The 21,589-nt window shown below is 44.2% G+C and overlaps 1 protein-coding gene across 1 annotated transcript in view; it reads right to left on the bottom strand.

Moving 5' to 3' along the window:
- Positions 1 to 21,589, bottom strand: part of GDAP1L1 (ganglioside induced differentiation associated protein 1 like 1) — a 107,502-nt gene that overhangs the window by 43,611 nt on the left and 42,302 nt on the right. The window contains exon 2 of the mRNA XM_088476738.1: positions 3,191 to 3,383. Coding sequence (XP_088332864.1) covers positions 3,191 to 3,383 — 193 coding nt within the window. The remainder of the gene's footprint in view (positions 1 to 3,190; positions 3,384 to 21,589) is intronic.

Genomic DNA, 21,589 nt, shown 5'->3' with positions numbered 1-21,589 from the left:
TGGGATGGAGGTCAGTGTGCTGAGTGAGTGATTGCTGTAAGAGAGCAGTGAGTCACTGTGATATGGAAAGGACTGGCAGTGAGAGCTATAGAGGAGGCAATCAGTGGGCCTATTTTCAGGAAAGCTTAGCAAAAGATATAAAAAATCAAGTATATTATACATACATAGCTGCCGGTTCTAGGCCACCGTGGACCTTTTCTTCAAGGTGCCGTACAAGTACATGAATCAGGAATGAAAATATAGTGCTATGGATTGTTTGAGAGAGGGGGAGCCTAAAACCGGTCTTGCTTAGGGCCCCATGAGGTCTAAATCATGCCAGCTGCCAGCCTATATGGTAAGAATAACTCAGGGAAGGGGCACTGTCTGTTTATATGTGTAACTATGTATGTGTGTGACTATGTATGTATATGTATGTGTGACTATGTATATGTATAAATGTATGTTTATAGGTGACTGTATATGTGTGTGTGTGCGACTATGAGTATATGTACGTGACTGTATATGTGTATGACTGTGTGACAGTATCTTTGTGTATAAGTGTGATTTTATATACAGTCAGGTCCATAAATATTGGGACATTGACAGAATTTTCAGATTTTGGCCTCTATTCACCACCACAATGGTTTTGAAATGAAACAAACAAGATGTGCGTTAACTGCAGACTTTCAGATTTAATTTGAGGGTAATTACATCCAAATTGGGTGAACGGTATAGGAATTACAACATTTTCAATATGTGCCTCCCACTTTTTAAGGGGCCAAAAGTAATGGGACTATCAACTCAAAAGCTATTTCATGGACAGGTGTGGGCTATTCCCTCGTTATTTCATTATCAATTAAGCAGGTAAAAGGTCTGGAGTTGATTCTAGGTGTGACATTTGCATTTGGAATCAGTTGCTGTCGACTCTCAATATGAGATCCAAAGAGCTGTCACTATCAGTGAAGCAAGCCATCATTAGGCGAAAAATCAAAACAAACCCATCAGAGAGATAGCAAAAACATTAGGTGTGGCCAAATCAACTGTTTGGAACATTCTTAAAAAGAAAGAACGCACCGGAGAGCTCAGCAACACCAAAAGACCCGGAAGACCACGGAAAACAACTGTGGTGGATGACAAAATAATTATTTCCCTGGTGAAGAAAAACCCCTTCACAACAGTTGGTCAAATCAAGAACACTCTCCAGGAGGTAGATGTATATGTGTCAAAGTCAACAATCAAGAGACGACTTCACAAGAGTGAATATAGAGGGTTCACAACAAGATGCAAATCATTGGTGAGCCACAAAAACAGGAAGACCAGATTAGAGTTTGCCAAACAACATCTAAAAAAGCCACTACAGTTCTGGAACAACATCCTATGGACAGAGGAGACAAAGATCAACTTGTACCAGAGTGATGGGAAGAGAAGAGAAGGAAAGGAACTGCTCATGATCCAAAACATACCACCTCATCAGTGAAGCATGGTGGTAGTAGTGTCATGGCGTGGGCATGTATGGCTGCCAATGGAACTGGTTCCCTTGTATTTATTGATGATGTGACTGCTGACAAAAGCAGCAGAATGAATTCTGAAGTGTTTCGGGCAATATTATATGCTCATATTCAGTCAAATGCTTCAGAACTCATCGGACGGCGCTTCACAGTGCAGATGGACAATGACCCGAAGCATACTGCAAAAGCAACCAAAGAGTTGTTTAAGGCTAAAAAGTGGAATGTTATGCAAAAGCCAAGTCAATCCCCTGACCTGAATCCGAATGAGCATGCATTTCACTTGATGAAGACAAAACTGAAGGGAAAATGCCCCAAGAACAAGCAGGAACTGAAGACATTTGCAGTAGAGGCCTGGCAGAGCATCACCAGGGATGAAACCCAGCGTCTGGTGATGTCTATGCGTTCCAGACTTCAGGCTGTAATTGCCTGCAAAGGATTTGCAACAAAGTATTAAAAAGTGAAAGTTAGATTTAGGATTGTTTAGTTTGTCCCATTACTTTTGGCCCCTTAAAAAGTGGGAGGCACTTATAGAAACCGTTGTAATTCCTACACCGTTCACCTGATTTGGATGTAATTACCCTCAAATTAAATCTGAAAGTCTGCAGTTAAAGCACATCTTGTTTGTTTCATTTCAAAGCCATTGTGGTGGTGAACAGAGGCCAAAATATGAAAATTCTGTCAATGTCCCAATATTTATGGACCTGACTGTATGTGTGTGACTATGTTTGTGTATATGTCTGTGACTTTATGTATGCATGCATGTGACTGTATGTGTGTACATGTGTGTGACTGTATATATGTGTGTGCATAAGTGTATGACTATGTATGTATATATACATATATACCCCCAACTATCCCAATTTTGGTGGGAGAGTCCTGCTTTTTAGGCACTGCCCTCCCCTCTTGGGCTGCAATGTCCTGCAGGGAGGAAAGATAGGGAGGAAACGCTCTTACCTGCTGTGCGCACAAGGTAGCCCAGCATCTGGGGAAGTGATGGACACGCACCATGCGTGACAGACATGATGTGTGATCACTCCCCCTTTTCATGTACGCGCTGAAGGCTTGCGCATGTGAAACCAATCCCCATGTCCCAAATTTTGCTCTTTAGCCCCCCCCAGTCTTAAATGCCCCAGGCCCCTTTAATCCTTAATCCAGCCCTGCATTAAAAAGCTGCCATTGACTACCAACCCTGTCTTGTAGTCTTGATTGTGACAGTACTGAAACCAGGTTGTACGGCTTTCAGTTATAGCCAGAAGTCATGTTACTGTGACTTCCTCTATGTGGTGTCCCAGGGCTCATTTACAGTACTACCACAACGGGGACAAAACCCCAGAAAAACAGTTTGGGAGCGTCTCTATCAGTTTATTGTTATTTTTAAAGTGACGATCATTTTAAAGGCTAAACCAAGCTGGTATAGCCTTTAAAATGATTGTCACTTCAAAAATAAGAGGAGACTCGCATAAATCCCCGCAGCTTTGGAAGATCACAGCCTATTACATTTAGCCACTATATCTCAGTGTGTCTATGTTAGATATAGAAATATCAGTAATGTAATGGGCTGAAACATAATGAATTGGAATTTGCTGACCTAGGGAGAAGTAAGTCATGGACTGGACATTCTTGACACTCAGCTTTGTAAATGATTGGTCATTTTAAAGAAATATTATTAATTTTTTAAGAAAATATTTATATATAAGATTTACCTCCCACAAAATTATTTTCAACATAGTCAATGATCTGGTTATAGTCACTGATGATATTGTCTCCATGGATAACCACTGGTACTTCCTCCCCAAGATTGAGGCGCATGAACCATGGTTCTTTTTGTTCTGCAAGTGGCAGGCTGACATCTCGCTCGTCACACGGCAATCCTTTCTCAGCAATCACCAGACGTATCTGCAAGTGGAGCAGCAATTACTTACAGAAACATGTTTCCAATATTACAATGACAGTAAATGTGTAACTTATAAGCACAGTGGAAGCTTCCATATGAGCGCAGCCTATCAGTTCACTAGGAACAAATGTCATATATTGAGGCAAGAGATACATGCCTCAGCCATGTCCCTAGAACTTAGTGAGCTATTTGGCTTTTCGTGTACTATTTCCCATCGATGTCTCTAGTGGTCTCATTCCTCCTGAGCTGATAGGCTGCATATTTATATGAGTATCGATATGACATAAAAAATGACAGCACTCATTGGACTTCATTTTCGACATGCATTAGATGTGCATTGCAAAATACTTTTGTTTAGCAATGTGCATCTACATGGTCAACGTAGCACCCTTTCTACTGCAAGCCTATTTTATGTTTGCGTGAGAAGCACACTACAGTAGTAGATCACCTTGGTGTGCAGAGAGGAACATAACTATCCAACCTCCAAGGGCACATTAGTCCCACTACATGGCAACATGATGCAATTATTTCAGGGACTGTGGGCCTGATTCAGAGCAGCACAAAATGCTGATGCTCACGTAGTTGAACCTTTTTGGAACTGCGCATGCGGACAGTTTCAGAAATGTTGTGGAAAAGTGATGGGCATTCCTGGACTGTGACTGGGAGGTGGCTAGTAGTGCACGCACAAATGTTCCGTTTATGCACAGCCATAGTCATAGGAGGCCATGTTCTGTTGGAAAACTGTACCTGCCATAGGGCTAGTGCAGGTTTAGATGGTGAGCATGTTGATCTTAGGCTACCCACATCAGACTCCATTTTGTAACAAGATGGTGTATGCCTTTAAAGTTATTCATAAGCATATTTATTCTGAAATAGCTAGACAGGTTTTCAGTGACCTTCATAGACTCAAGAGTTTGGAATGTACCATACATAGCAGCATGTGCATACTCCTTAAAGTGTGCCTAACTTCTTGAAATATAGATAAGACATAACAATGAGTGTTTATACTTTGAAGAATCAAAGATGTTACACAGTGAAATCACTATGCTTATAAAACTGTGTGCCTCAAAAATATAGTCACAGAAAATTAGAACACAGCACTGGTGGTCTCGTCTTATTTCTCCTCAGCGGAATATTGATGAGCGCTCAACACAGGGGTTTTGGCACACGTAAAGAGCTCTAGCCCGGTGACTGACCACTGAGGATTCTAATTTAGATCCATCAAGGGTGCCTCACAAATCTGTATTACAACGTGTACATCATACTGATCTGTGCAGGGCTGCGAAATACAAGAATGAAATTCGACAGGTATTGACGTCGGATTTGAAAATGACAGTCAAAACAATGCATGAATAGTGTTTTTTTAGACTGCATTACAATACAATTCAATGGCAAACCTAATTCTTAGGAAATTTTCTCCTACATCTCTGCACATTTTACATCTGTCCCACTTGCACTGCTACATGGTCTTGACAAGGTGCAAATTTACTTGTTTTTCTTTTTCTTTTGCTTCGCATCTAATTCAGAATCAGCCCCAATGACCAGATTAATCTGTTTAACTGGGTTCCATTGGAGTAAGTATAACATATTCCTATGCCAAGCCAGGATCAGGGATGTTACCTGGATCGAAGCGAAACCACAGGACTAAATTGGAAAAATAGTGTATTTTTATTTCACTAAAGGATGTTTTCTAAGGTATGTGTTTTTTTTTTTTTTATGTGGTTACCCAAGTGCCATTACATCCTGTCAGCCAGATAATATTTTGGCATGAAAGGGCTTGCTGTGACCTGTAGTTTACCAGCAAAAAAATGTTTTTCTATTTTTTTCCACTTTTTTTTTTGAATTATTACCACAGCCTGTTTTATTCTCATGGGAATGGTATTTACTATGGGGAAGATGTGGGCCTGATTCCCCTAGGGCAGAGCTTCCCAAACTCGATCCTTAAGGCACCCTAACAGTCCATATTTTAAGTATATTCATGCTGAAATACAGGTGACTTAATTAGTACCAGAGATAATTAGATTTAACCACCTGTACTCAACCATGGATACATGGGCGTAACTGCAAGGGGTGCAGCTGATTTGGGGCCCAGAGCTTTGGGGACTCATCTCTCTTGTCAAAGTTACATATTATATATAATATATGCATATACAGTGCCTTGCAAAAGTATTCAACCCCTTTGGCTTTTTACCTTTTTTGTTACATTACAACCTGTTATTTATTTATTTTTTATCTGAATTGTATGTGATGGATCTGCACAAAATAGTCTAATTTGGTGAAGTGAAATGAGAAAAATATATATAAAAAAGAATCTTTATAAATAAAATTCTGATTGGCTTGTGCATATGCATATACCCTCTTTGCTATGAAGCCCCTCAAACATTCTGGTGCAACCAATTACCTTCAGAAGTCACATAATTAGTGAAATGAATTTCACCTGTGTGAAATCTAAGTGTCACATGATCTGTCAGTATAAACACACCTTTTCTGAAAGGCCCCAGAGGCTGCAACACCACTAAGCAAGAGGCATCACACCATGAAGACCAAGGAGCTTTCCAAACAAGTCAGGGACAAAGTTGTTGAGAAGTACAATTCTGGGTTGGGTTATAAAAAAATATCCAAATCTTTGATGATCCCCGAAGCACCATCAAATCCATCATCATCAAATGGAAAGAACATGGTACCACAACAAACCTGCCAAGAGAGGGCCGCCCACCAAAACTCACAGACTGGGCAAGGAGGGCATTAATCAGAGAGGCAGCACAGAGACCAAAGGTAACCCTGAAGGAGCTGCAGAGTTCCACAGCAGAGACTGGTATATCTGTGCATGTGACCACAATAAGCTGTACACTCCATAGAGCTGGGCTTTATGGAAGAATGGCCAGAAAAAAGCCATTACTTAGTGATAAAAATAAGAAGACACGATTTGAGTCTGCCAAAAGGCATGTGGGCGATTCCCCAAATGTATGGAGGAAGGTGCTCTGGTCAGATGAGACTAAAATTTAACTTTTCGGCCACGAAGGAAAACGCTATGTCTGGCGCAAACTCAACACATCCCATCACCCTGAGAAAACTATCCCACCAGTGAAACATGGTGGTTGCAGCATCATGCTGTGGGGATGTTTTTCAGCAGCAGGGACTGGGAAACTGATTCGAGTCGAGGGAAAGATGGATGGTGCTAAATACAGGTATATTCTTGAGCAAAACCTGTTTCAGTCTGCCTGTGATTTCAGACTGGGACGGAGGTTCACCTTCCAGCAGACAGGACAATGACCCGAAGCATACTGCTAAAGCAACACTCGAGTGGTTTAAGGGGAAACCTTTAAATGTGTTGGAATGGCCTAATCAAAGCCCAGGTCTCAATCCAATTGAGAATCTGTGGTCAGACTTGAAGATTGCTGTTCACAAGCGGAAACCACCAACATGAAGGAGCTGGAGCAGTTTTGCCTTGAGGAATGGGCAAAAATCCCAGGGGCAAGATGTGGCAAGCTCATAGAGACTTATCCAAAGCGACTTGCAGCTGTAATTTCCGCAAGAGGTGGCTCGACAAAGTACTGCCTTTAGGGGGGTGAATAGTTATGCATGCTGAAGTTTTCTGTTATGTTGTCCTAAATGTTGTTTGATTCACGATATAAAAAAAAAAACACAACTTCTCAGTTGTAGGCATGTTGTGTGAATGAAATGATGCACACCTTCAAACAATCCATTTTAATTCCAGGTTGTGAGGCAACAAAACATGAAAAATGCAAAGGGGGGTGAATACCTTTGCAAGGCATTGTATATTATATATGCATTTTTCACCATTGGGTGGTACATAGAGCCCTTACAAACTTTTGCTATGAGGCCTTCAAATACCTAGTTACGCCCCTGCATGGTGTCACAAACTCTTGGACGGATTGTGGATGCTACCCGTATTCAGGGAATTGGCTAGACCTATTCCTGAGGCGCAGAGTCTAATGTGCCGGCGGTTTTCATCAGGGACCCTCGCAAGAAGGTATGGACTTGGCTGCGTCCGACACACAGGTCGCGAAACGCAGGTTAGGTTCCCTATACAGGTGCTGGCGAACTTGGTTTGGAATGCAGGAGGCTTTAGCGTAGTCGACTAGCCGGGTCAGAACCAAACAGACGAGACGGTACCAGGGAGCAGACGTAAACGGGTAAGAGGGACCTGGATTCGGCAGCGCTGTGACGTTACCTCCCCTTCTAGGGGTGGGCACCGAACACCCTATAAACGGCTTGCCAGGGAACTTTTGATGAAACTTTCGAAAGAGTTGAGGTGCATGAATATCTGAAGCCTTGACCCAACAACGTTCTTCCGGACCATATCCTTTCCAATCTACCAGAAATTGAACTGAACCCCAGGATATTCTGGAGTCCAGAATCTGTTCAACTCCATATTCCTCCTGGTGATCTAATGGAATTGCGGAAGGAGGATTGCAATGTCTCGAATATCGATTGAACACCAGAGGTTTGAGGAGAGAAATATGAAATATGTTGGGAATCTTGAGAGTACCAGGAAGTTTTAAACGAACAGTCACTGGATTGATTACCTGAAGGAACTGAAAAGGCCCAAATAATCTAGGAGCAAATTTCATGGTGGGGACTTTCAATCGCAAGTGTTTAGTAGATAACCAAACTTTGTCACCTGGGTACAATACAGGACCTCTCCTTCTCTTCCTGTCTACCACCTGTTTATACCTGGCAGAGGCTTTACATAATTTCTTCTTCACCTCTTTCCAAATCTTGAGGAAGCGACTCACTCTGCCACCCACAGCTGGAAGGGACACTGAATGAAGAGCCGGCAACTCAGGTATCACAGGTTGTAGCCCATACTGGATGAAGAACGGAGAGCACCCCGATGTCTCATGGTACAAATTATTGTGAGAAAATTCCGCCCATGGCAACAAAGAAACCCAATTATCTTGATTGGCTGAGACGTACATCCGAATAAATTTCTCTAGATCTTGGTTCACCCGCTCCGTTTGACCATTAAACTGAGGATGGTATGCAGAAGAGAAACTCAGGTTGATATCAATACTCTTGCACAAGGATCTCCAGAACCTAGAAGTAAACTGCACTCCACAGTCTGAGACAATGTCTTTGGGAAATCCATGTAGCTTGAAGATTTCCTTAATAAATATATTGGCCAATTTTGGAGCCGATGGTAACCCTTTTAATGGCACAAAGTGAGCAACTTTGGAGAACCTGTCCACTACTACCCAGATTGTATTGAACTCCTGACAGGAAGGTAGGTCTGTTATGAAATCCATAGAAATGTGAGACCAAGGTCGATCAGGTACCAAAAGTGGGCATAAGGAACCCGAGTGAAGTTGAGGAAGCACCTTGTGTTGAGCACAGGTGATACAGGCTGCCACAAAGTCTTTAACATGATGACGTGCCGTCGGCGACCATTACTTCCTGAGGACCAACTCCAATGTTTTTCCTACTCCTGCGTGCCCAGAGAAATGTGAAGAATGGGCCCATTGAAGTAATTTGGTTCTCAGTTCAGGTGCTATAAATGTTTTCCCCGGTGGAATCTTGACCTTAGAAACTGCAACAAAACACACAGGGTTCAGAATAGGTTTGTGTTCTTGTACATTCTCCTCGGCAGAGCTAAATGCTCGAGACAAAGCTTCAGCCTTCACGTTTTTACAACCTGGACAGTAAGTAATAATCAGATTAAAACGATCGAAAAACAGCGACCATCTGGATTGATGGTAATTGAGACAATGAGCGGTTTTGAGAAAGGTGAGATTCTTGTGAACAGTAAAAACCATGACCGGAAATTTTGCCCCTTCCAGCAGATATCTCCACTCCTGCAAGGCCAGTTTGATGGCTAACAATTCCTTTTCCCAGACTGCATAGTTCCTCTCCGGGGCTGAGAATTTACAGGAAAAGAAGCCACAGGAGTACCATTTGCCCCATTTGTCCTTTTGGGACAAGACCGCCCCAACACCAATCGTAGAAGCGTCCACTTCTAGAATGAATGGCTGATCACAATTAGGTTGTCTTAAAATGGGAGCCGAAGTGAAACATTGCTTTAATCTGACAAACGCTTCCTCTGCGTCCTGAGGCCAAACTATGGTATCGTGACCTTTCTTGGTGAGTGCAGTGATATAGGGGCTACCATGGATGAATAATTCCTGAAAAACTGATGGTAGAAATTGCAGATACCAAGGAAACGCTGTATGGCCTTTAGTAATGTCAGACGAGGCCAGCTAATGATGGCGAAAATTTTCTCTGGATCCATCTGGAGACTTGAACCTGATATTATATACCCCAAGAATTTTAACTCTGTTTGGTCAAAGGAGCATTTTTCTAATTTGCAGTAGAGCTGATTATTGCGAAGCCGGGATAAAACTTCACAGACATGCTTGCGATGACTTGCCAAATCTTTGGAAAATATCAAGATATCGTCCAGATATACCACTGCATACTGGTGCAAAAGATCTCGAAAAATATGGTTCATGTATTTCTGAAAGACTGCAGGTGCATTACTTAAACAAAAAGGCATGACCAGGTACTTGTATTGCCCATCTCGAGTGTTAAAGGCAGTCTTCCACTCGTCCTCTGCTTGGATTCGAATCAAATTGTATGCCCCACGAAGATCTAATTTGGTAAAGATCTTTGCACCTTTTATTCAATCAAAAAGTTCTGAAATTAAAGGCAGAAGATACCGGTCATTGATAGTGATAGTGTTCAAACCCCGGTAGTCAATAGATGGTCTCAAGCCTCCATCTTTGCTCTTAACGAAGAAAAGACCGGCACCTGCAGGTGACTTGGATTCTTGGATAAACCCGCGTTCAAGATTTTCTTTGGTGTACTCAGTTACTGTCTGGGTCTCCGGAAGCAACAGAGGAAACACTTGGGGGGACATTTTCCCCAGCAATAACTCTATGGCACAGTCCCACTCCCGATGGGCAGGAAGAGTCTCGGCAGCAATTTTACTGAACACATCCCTGAAGGACTGGTACGGAGCTGGTAGAGAATCATTCGAGACAATGTTCGTATTCTGGATAACCCGATGTGGTGGTCGGATTAACGGCAGACAATTTAGAGAACACTGAGGTCCCCATGACAAAATTTGAGGTTCATTCCAATCTAACATAGGAGCATGCTTGCATAACCAAGGAAGACCCAGGATAATAGGACTGTCGGCTGATGAGATTATGTAAAAAGAAATTAACTCTTTGTGAAGAGCACCCACTTGCATGGTAATTTCTGGAGTTCTGGCGTTGATGGTGACCATAGGAAGTTTGTTGCCGTCTACCCCAATGACCCCAATGACACTGAGTGGACTTTGTAGTGGTAAACTACAGATCCCTAACAGATCCCTAACTCCTGAACTTCTTTGGCAGTAATAAATTTCCCATCGGCACCTGAATCCAGGAAAGCCTTAAGTGTCTTGGTTGGTTTCTCTAATAGTAAGATCACATTGATCGCAAACTGTTTTTTATCGATTGGGGTGTGCTGGAGCGCACCTAAGCTGACCACCCCACGATCAGTTAGGCCTTTTCGTTTCCCGGGCGTTTAGGACACTGAAGAAGACGGTGATCTGGATCTCCACAGTAGAGGCATAGCTTATTCTTGAATCTCGTTTCTCTTTCCACCACTGGCAAGCGTGATTTCCCAATCTGCATTGGTTACTCAGGAGACTCTGCTGGGGCAGAGAAACGGGGTGCAAGTTTGAAACTGAAGCGCCGAGATTGCTCCCGCTCTCGGGTTCTCTCTCCAAAGATGTAGGCAATTCTCTGGATGCCTAGACATCTTTAATTTGCTCGGAAAGTCCTTGCATGAAAGCCACCACCAGAGCTTCATTGTTCCATCCTAATTCGGAAGCAAGGGTTCGGAACTGTACTGCAAATTGTCCTGCAGTCTGGCTTCCCTGTTTTAGTTGCAGAATAGCTGATGAAGCAGACGATACCCTGCCAGGCTCATCGAATACTTTTCTGAAGGTTTCTAAAAATGTAGTGCTGTCATTAACCACAGGATCATTCCTCTCCCACAGTGGAGATGCCCAGGCGAGGGCCTGTCCGCTCAAGGAAATAAAATAACTTAGGCCACCTTGGTTCTCTCTGAGGCAAAGTTTGCCGTTTGAATTTCAAATTGGCTCGAGCACTGATTTAAGAAACCTTGACAAGTCTTGGGCTCCCCATCATATTTGGAGGGATTTGGAATTCGCAATGGTGTAGATGCTCCTGCCGCAGGAACGGACACTGTAGATGGTGCTGCCAACTGTACTGCAGGAGGATGCAAACTGTCCACTTGCTGCATTAACGTTTGCAGGCACTGCATGATCTGGGTCTGATCCCGTTCTTCCTTTTCCACTCGACTGAGCAAATTCTCCAGTAAATCGCGTGGCGAGGGATTACCAGCAGCATCCATATTTCTATTTGGCCGAGTATTCTGTTACAAACTCTTGGACGGATTGTGGATGCTACCCGTATTCAGGGAATTGGCTAGACCTATTCCTGAGGCGCGGAGTCCAATGTGCTGGTGGTTTTCACCAGGGACCCTCGCAAGAAGGTATGGACTTGATTGCGTCCGACACACAGGTCGTGGCCCTCAGGTTAGGTTTCCCTATATAGGTGCTGGCGAACTTGGTTTGGAATGCAGGAGGCTTTAACGTAGTCAACTAGCCGGGTCAGAACCAAACAGACAAGATGGTACCAGGGAGCAGATGTAAACGGGTCACAGGGAATAGCCGAGGTCAGAACCAGATATCAACACAGAACCAGGGGTCAGGCAGAATCAGAGTCACGAACAAGCCGAGGTCAGAACCAATAGTCAGGATATGCACAGGAACGCTGGAGTATGGTAATGGAGCCTATACTCTGGCACTGGAGTGCTCCCAGGAAGTTCCTTATATAGGTCAGAGTTCACACAGTCTCCAATCAGCACTTCCCTAACTTATGTGTGTGATACCCCTAGAGTGATTGATGGTGGATTCATATATACACATGGTACAAAAATATATATAATGCATAGTCCTTTAATGATAGAAAAATTAATGTATTTACACAATGAGGCAAGATGTTCTGCTTATAAAGATTGATGTGCTGGTTGCTATGTACATGCCGTGCCTCTTGATATATGTATAAATACAGTACAATTGAGCCTGTTAACCCCTTCCTGTGGAACATTGGAGCAAACTACCCCCACAAGGGGAGTAAGTGGAGCCGGCTGCCCTAGCAGGACACTGAGAGCGATGGGCACGTGCTGGGAACAGTTTATGCAGCCGCTCAACAGAGGGGGAACAGAGAGAGCCCATAGAGGGCTATGGACAAGAGCAGAGCGGCGCGTGCGGTCGGCGGGAAGCGGACCCGCACGCGACCGTTGATATATAAGGGGTCACCCGGGGGCTGCTGGGTAGTGATTCGCCTGAGGAGAGGCTGACGGAAGGTAGCGGGACTTAAATACAATTGCCTATATTTAATACTTAGCTACAGAAAAAAGGGAGTTTCCCTCCAGCACACTGCAGCAAAATCAACAAAAATACTTGAATCCTACATGATAATAGAAATTCAGAGGTATTGGTTTACATACATTTGCAAATATATGAATAAGCACTGGGCCAACGTCAAGGCTCCTCTATACCAGCGTCCCTAACATTATGGGGTTCACGTCCGAGACACAGGGAACCCCAAAAGAATCCAGCCAAGGACCATCCCCAGGGCATCACACGAAAAATGGAAAAAAGGTGAAAGTGAAGTGCAAAGTATAGTTGTGTAAAGATAAATCAATAAGTGTTAATGGTAAGGGGTTAAAATGACATAAATAATAGACAAACAAATAGAAAGGTGATAAAAAAATATCTATGTGAATTAAGTGGTGATGCCCTAAAAAAAGGCCCAGCCAGAGCAACTTCGGGGGCCCCATGCCCAAACGCTCACCCCAAAATAATTGTTGCTACCTAATAGTAGCACCCACTCTGGGTCATATAATTACAAATTAATGTACTGCATAATAACAGTACATGTATAAGCTGAGAGCAGACTCACCTAGAAGGTACCCCAGAAACCTCCTAATGGCACTATTCAGACCAACACATCCTCCCAATGCTGGCTCCTTTCATGCCTCACAAAACTGCAAACAAAAAGTAAGGTGGTCGCTCACATCAACTTAATTACATTGCACAGGTGCTTGTAAAGGGTGGGGTTTACACTGAGCTACAGAAAAAATGGAGTTTCCCTCCAGCACACTGCAGCAAAATCAACAAAAATACTTGAATTCTACATGATAATAGAAATTCAGAGGTATTGGTTTACATACATTTGCAAATATATGAATAAGCGCTGGGCCAACGTCAAGGCTCCTCTATACCAGCGTCCCTAACATTATGGGGTTCACGTCTGAGACACAGGGAACCCCAAAAGAATCCAGCCAAGGACCATCCCCAGGGCATCACACGAAAAATGGAAAAAAGGTGAAAGTGAAGTGTAAAGTATAGTTGTGTAAAGATAAATCAATAAGTGTTAATGGTAAGGGGTTAAAATGACATAAATAATAGACAAACAAATAGAAAGGTGATAAAAAAATATCTATGTGAATTAAGTGGTGATGCAATAATTATTTTGGGGTGAGCGTTTGGGCATGGGGCCCCCGAAGTTGCTCTGGCTGGGCCTTTTCTCAGGGCATCACCACTTAATTCACATAGATATTTTTTTTATCACCTTTCTATTTGTTTGTCTATTATTTATGTCATTTTAACCCCTTACCATTACACTTATAGTGTAAACCCCACCCTTTACAAGCACCTGTGCAATGTAATTAAGTTGATGTGAGCGACCACCTTACTTTTTGTTTATATTTAATACTTACCTCCTGATCAGACTCAGGGCCCGTCAGAACAGAGAAGTGGTAAGGAAACCCTGCCTCGCGCAATTCCCCCAACATATCACTTTATTTAAGGGTATTACAATTTAGGCGTCACACGAACAGGACGAACAAAAGAAAAACTTGAATTCTGCATCCACTCCAGGCAGGAGACTGTTACCCGCCTCACCAAGTCAGAAATATTCATCGTCATCCAATACATCACCCAGTGGAGCAATGCCATCCACACTGGTGTCGCCCATCACAATGCCGTATTATTTCGGGGCCCCTTGGCTCCCAACCTAGAGTGGAGATAGTATGGGAGAAGAAGGAACCACCCTATTAGAATTTAAAAAGAGGATTAAAGAAATGTTCCGCCTATATCCTGTGAGCGAGCAGCAACAAGTAGAAATACTAATTGGCCAACTCAAGGGAGCTGCTCTTAGAGAAGTCTCATCATGGCCGCGGGTGGAACGACAGAAGGTGTCATAGATATTAGAATGACTGTCCACCACCTTTGAAACTAAGACGGTTTCAGAATTAAAAATGAAATTCTACGGTAGACACCAAAAGACGGGCGAAACCCTCTGAGATTATGCTTTGACTCTCCAAGAGGCCTTAAAAGCCATCCAAGCCATTGACAACCAGGAAATTAGGGATGCTGACGAGACCCTGGTTTCACAGTTTATTGAGGGCGCAAGTAAAGTGTCTGTACTCAATTGAGGATGCTAAGGATGCAACTGGAAGATTGCACCTTTTTGGATTTTAAAGAGGCTGCTATTAAGGTAATAGGAAATAGTGCGAGACAAGGAGTTGCATTTCCAGAAATGCCAGGGTACCCAGACACCTCCTACCCAACGAGGACCGAAAACAACCCTGGGAGAGATTCCATTGGACAAAGTGTTCAACTACCAGCTCAAGACCCCCTCGAGCACGACGAAACTCGGATTGGAGGTCGACCAGAAATGACAGATGGGAAGCTCCTCGAGCAAATGGAAGAAGACTCAGCGATAGATTTGACTCTCAAGGGAGACCCATCTGTAGAATACGTGAGAGAAGTGGACATATCGCAAAGGAACTGTGATCGCACGGAGTCTTTAAACTCCGAGACCCCGAGGATGGGGGCCGAACCTCGAGGAGAGCCAGCGGAGTAGATCCTCATCCGGAGGATGGTGGCCCCAATATGTAGGACAGTGTCCCACTATCCCCATCTGGATCAACGGCGTAGAAACAGTAGCTATGTTGGATACCGGGTCACAAATCACCACTATACAGCTCGCTAAGTTCAACCAACACTGGGGGGATGGACAATTGTTATTACCGCCTCCGTCATGGCTACAGTTAGTTGCCAGTAATGGCCTAGGTATCTCCTGTGTCGGGTATTGGAAGACCGATGTGCAAATTGGAAATACTTCTCTTGTTCGACAGGGCTGTCTGATAACCGAAACCAGTGATGCAAAAGTAGCACCTGTTATACTAGGGATGAACATCCTCCAGCAATGTCCAGAGGAATTGGTCTCTATATTAAGAGGAGGAATGTCTCAGGCAGTCTTACCCGTACGACAAACTCTACAGAGAACTATTAAGGTCATCCAAGGTCATCAAACATTGGCACAGAATCCCGGCGCTATTGGCAAAGTCAGAATTACAGACAGAAAACCTGTTAAACTCCAGCCAAATTCAGAGACCATAGGACCTCATTCAGAGTCGGTCGTTGCGGCCGCACGGTCGTAAGGGAAAAGGGTCCGGATATGCAAATGATGCACTCGCAAGTTGCGTCCTTAAGATCGGATCGTTAGCTGGCCGACCAAGGGGAGGATGCAGCCGTAAGACAAAAAATACGCCCCCTTCTCGTATGCATTACACGTCATCTCCGGCCATATAAGGATCAATCGAGACCATCGGAACTGGTCGTAGAGCTTAAGGTTGACCATACCCTCTCTTAAGCACTACGATCAGGTCAGTGTACAAACCACCCATGTCACGTGTGCCATGACACTACTTTGTTAATTATGCACTCCCATAAAACGCCGTTCGCATAATTAGGCACACCTGCATTCGGATCTCCACTCCCCCGTTTTCAAGCACCTTCCCCTGTTACCACCCACAAACGCCTCATTCTGTCACTCAAACTACCGACCTGGCTGTGTTCAAGGAGAGAGAAATTTCTGATCATAGCAGCTAGTTTGCGCACGCGCATTGCGAACTTTATGCATGCGCAGTTTAGCAAACATCGGTGGCGTACGACCGTGCGGCCGCAACGACCGACTCTGAATGAGGTCCATAGTGTGGGGGAAAACCTGCCACGCCCCCAGCGGACAAGATTACGAGGCTTTCGTTGAACCAAGTGTCATTTCCGCCAGTTGCGACATCTTGGTGGCAAGTGCTCTAGTGACTGTAAAGAATGGTAGAGTACCCATACGAATTCTGAACCCTCATAACTGCCGAGTTAAATTATACCGGAACCAACCTATGGCTAAACTGATGTGGACTACTTTCCAGAATGTCGTTAACCTCAGTTTTAATGTCCATCAGAAGGAGTTAATGCTACCGAGGTCGAACCCAAAACTGAAAAGGCATGGTGGGATGAACTCCAAATAGGGGATAGTAGCACCTCTGAACATCGACTTGGAGCTTTTAACCTAGCCAGGGAAAATTCAGAGGCTTTTAGCCAGGGTCCAACTGACCTCGGAGTGGTGACAGAGATCCAACATCATATAATCACGGGAGATTATCCACCTGTAAAAGAGCGGCATCGACCACTGGCTCCAGGTTAATGTCAAACCGTGCGGAAGCTGTTGGAGGACATGAGAGCTTCTGGCATTATCCAAGAAAGTCATAGCCCATGGGCAGCTCCGATGGTCTTGGTACGCAAAATGGTCGGCCAACTCCGCTTTTGCATCGATTATAGAAAACGAAATAATCTAACTCATAAGGACGCCTACCCTCTACCTCGGATCGAGGAATCTCTCACTGCATTAAAGTCTGCCCAGTATTTTTCTACTTTAGACCTCACCAGCGGATACTGGCAGATCCAAATGGCAGAAGACAGAGAAAAAACAGCTTTCATCACCCCTATGGGGTTGTTCGAGTTCCTGAGGATGCCATTCGGGCTTTGTAATTCACCCGCCACATTTCAGAGAATTATGGAACATTGTCTTCGTCACCAGAACTTTGAAACTGTCTTACTCTATTTAGACGACATCATTATCTTTTCCCGAACATATACCGACCATCTGCAACACCTCCAAGAGGTTTTCCAACAATTGATCAAATACGGCCTTAAGTTGAAACCTTCTAAATGTTACCTCCTCAAACCTCAAGTGCAATACCTGGGTCATATCGTGAGCTCACCTGGAGTGTCCCCAGATCCGGAGAAGATTAAAGCTGTGGTGGAGTGGCCTGAGCCTAAGACGGTGAAAGATGTACGCCGATTTCTGGGATTCATTGGGTATTATAGGAGATTCATTCAAAATTTTGCTCACATCGCAGCGACACTTCTGAGGGTACTTCGAGGCATCTCCCAAGATCAATACAAGAGAAAGATCACTATCTCCTGGACAATGGAGCAACAAACTGCATTTGACCAGCTTAAAAGAATTCTGACTGAGGCCCCTCTGTTGGCATACCCGGACTATAGCAAACCATTCCGTCTCTACACTGATGCGAGCAAACGAGGATTGGGTGCTGTACTGTCTCAGGTACCAGACAGCAGAGAACACATGATAGCATACGCCAGCAGAAGCTTGAGAAAGACCGAGAGAAATGATGAAAATTACAGCGCCTTCAAACTGGAATTCCTAGCCCTGTTGTGGGCAGTCACCGAAAAATTCAGAGATTATCTAGCTATGACTCCCTTCATTGCATATACTGACTGTAACCCCCGGGCGCATCAGTCCACTGCAAAACTGGGAGCTTTGGAACAAAGATGGTCCTCCCATCTCGCCAACTATAATTATCGGATCCAATATCGGAGTGGCTGCAGTAACATAAATGCCGATGCCTTATCGCGAATTCCTGATGAAGCGAAAGAATTCATAGAAGATGATCCTTGGGAAGAAATAGAAATCCCAAACTTCAATCTACCTGGAAGAGTTCCAAAGCAAAATGCATTAACCGTAGGTGCAGCAGAAAACAGTCCACCAGAAACGACAGAGAGTGAAAATGAGGCACAATGGCAAGATGAACATCCCTCCTTCCGGAGATTAAAAAGGATGATGCTCACGCAACAAGGCATGACTAAGTTGGAAAGACAAGCAGCAGAGCCTGAATTGGTCCAATTGTGGCGACAATGAGAAAAATTAGGGATTCGTGGAGATACGATTATCCGACAAAGTACCGATCCAAAAACCCATTCCCTGATCACGCAAATTGTGGTGCCAAAATCAAAAGTCAACTGGGTGTTAAAAGCTTACCATGACGACTCAGGTCATTTTGGGTACCAGAAAACCGAGGCGAATCTCCGGACCAGATTTTACTGGAACAACCTCCGGAAAGATGTGGAAAATTGGTGTAAAAGTTGCTCCATTTGCAGTGCTCGTCAACCCCCTATCTCTGACCAGAAAGCACCTCTCCATCCAATTATCAGTCGGCAACCCCTAGAGGTGGTGTCCATCGATCACTTAAAACTGGAAACAAGTCGATTGGGATACCAATACGCCCTCACAATGCTGGATCATTACACCAAGTTTGCAGTCATTCTCCCCATTCGGGATCTATCCGCCAAAATCACAGCAGAACTTTTCTGGAGAGCCTTTGTCCGTCCTTATGGATACCCCTTTAAAATCCTAACAGATCAAGGCCCAGCTTTTGAATCCCAGTTGTTCAAGGAGCTGTGTGTGCTATATGGATGCAAAAAAATGCGAACCACCGCCTATCATCCTCAAGGGAATGGAGCTTGTGAGAGAATCAACGGGACAGTGATTAATATGTTACGAGCTCTTCCGACACTACAAAGACAAGAGTGGCCCACCTTGTTGGCCGAACTGATGTACATATATAACAACACTGTCCATTGTACCACTGGATATACTCCTTACTATCTGCTCTTCGGGCGACCCGGAAAATTACCAGTTGATCTCCAATTAAATGTACCTGAAACCCTCGGTTTGGATACATATCCCAGAACCGAATGGGTCCAAGAGCATCAAAACCGGCTAAAAACAGCTCAGGCATTAGTGGATCAACACATGGAGATTGAGAGAAAGCGACAACAGGAATACTACAACTTGAAAGCACATGCTAAACCTTTGAAAGTGGGAGATAAAGTATGGAAAAAGAACAATCAATGGCATAGTAAGCTAGATTCAAAATGGGAACCCATTTTATACAAAGTAACTGAAATCCCCAATGCTGAAATTCCAACCTATAAAATTAGTCAAGAGAATGGGTCCCTGGAAAAATTAGTTCATCGAGACCAACTGATACTTTGTCAAGGCTCAGCAGGTGAGCCTGAAGCTAAATTTAAAAAGGTGTCACTTGTCATAGGAAATGAAGCTGAACCACAGACAGGTGATACCCTGAAACTGATGATGAGTATGTACTGGCCGGTAGTTCATGGTCGTCTTAACCCTGCAGTTGGGGAATCAGGGGAAAGTGACCAACCCAAAATAGTTTATGAAGACATGTTTGAAGTTCCTGAACTCAGGAGGTCTTCTAGAGCTACCAAGGGAATACTTCCCATCCGTTACAGGCAGTAGTACGTCTAGTAACTGTTGCAAACTAAACTGTTCCTTGTATAGTTATTGTTGATAACTTTTGTGACTAACTAGTGTTGTTGCTAAAAATGTAGCTAAAAAGTTTTTGAGTGTAAATATAATTTGCTGAAATTCATTAAGAGAAACCGATGCATTGGGACATGCATCATTCTAGCAGGGAGGAATGTGATACCACTAGAGTGATTGATGGTGGATTCATATATACACATAGTCCTTTAATATGATAGAAAAATAATGTATTTACACAATGAGGCAAGATGTTCTGCTTATAAAGATTGATGTGCTGGTTGCTATGTACATGCCGTGCCTCTTGATATATGTATATATACAGTACAATTGAGTCTGTTAACCCCTTCCTGGGGAACATTGGAGCAAACTACCCCCTCAAGGGGAGCAAGTGGAGCCGGCTGCCCTAGCAGGACACTGAGACTGATGGGCACGCGCTGGCAACAGTTTATGCAGCCGCTACACAGAGGGGGAACAGAGAGAGCCCATAGAGGGCTATGGACAAGAGCAGAGCGGTGCGTGCGGTCGGCGGGAAGCGAACCCGCACACGACCGTTGATATATAAGGGGTCACCCGGGGGCTGCTGGGTAGTGATTTCCCTGAGAGGCTGACGGAAGGTAGCGGGACTTACTGTGAGGTGCTGTGGGGAGCCGCAAGTCCGGAGAGGAGAGCCGTGAGTGAAGCCGCGTGTCCCCGGTGTTGTCAGTCACCGCCGGGAGTGAGCAGCATCATCGGCCGGCCCGCCCAGTATCCTCCCCCAAACAAGGTGACTGTCAGCTGGGAAGCTGAGGGGAGAGGCTGGGAGGCAGGACCAGGCGGAGCAGCTGTGGAGGCGGGGGCAGCTACACAGTGACAGCAGGAGGCTGCGGAGGGCTGATCGGAGCCCGACGGAGGCGTGAATAATTAAGGAGGAGCAGTGAGTACCATTTTCCACCCCCAATACACTTGCTGACAGCCAGATACACTCCCCATCTCAGTTAAGAACACTGCACTGAAGGCAACAGGGCTAACAGACTATAGACAGCCTGGGAGCCCATTGACTTTGTAGCACTGTAAACTCCAGAACAGGGAGCTAAGATTTAGTCAGAGACTCTAACTATAGAGACAGCCCTCTTTTACCTCAGAATAAGCCGAGATCAGCAGAAAGCAGTGCTCCCTATAGAGATAGCCCTTTTCTCCTCAGGATAATCTGAGCCAGCAGAATTGCTATAATTACTCTGCAGTAACTATCATCATTTACCCCCAGCTTTCAATAGTAGCAGGCATCGTATCTTAGCAGGGGTAGTGAAGGACTCACAAATAGTTCAAAAGGACACCGTGCATGAGACTGTGTAAGATCATAGGGTGGAGTTACCAGTTCCTCTCAGCCTGATTGCAGGGAACTTAGCCAGGAAAAGCGGCTACCATTTATTCCTTACTGCGTTGAAGTGGATGAAAGTTATCACTCCCAAAAGAATTGCGGAATATTAAAGATAGTTGGCAGGACAGTCAGAAAGTTCATTTCACTGATAATTTTGCAGGGCTTAGTATTGCCTGAGGATCCATAAGCTCCTTTTATAAAAAGCTACACTTCAACCCGGGTACCGTTTGCAAACATCTCATCAACTAGCTACTCACTTGCATGCATGCATAACAAGAAAACTATTATTTGTTTTGTGCACAAAACAGTA

This window comes from Taudactylus pleione, unplaced genomic scaffold (assembly GCF_031769625.1).
Source record: "Taudactylus pleione unplaced genomic scaffold, aTauple2 ptg000192l, whole genome shotgun sequence".
Taxonomy (NCBI): Eukaryota; Metazoa; Chordata; class Amphibia; order Anura; family Myobatrachidae; genus Taudactylus; species Taudactylus pleione.
The sequence above is the reverse complement of the archived record's forward strand: the minus strand, read 5'-3'. Positions and strand labels throughout refer to the sequence as shown.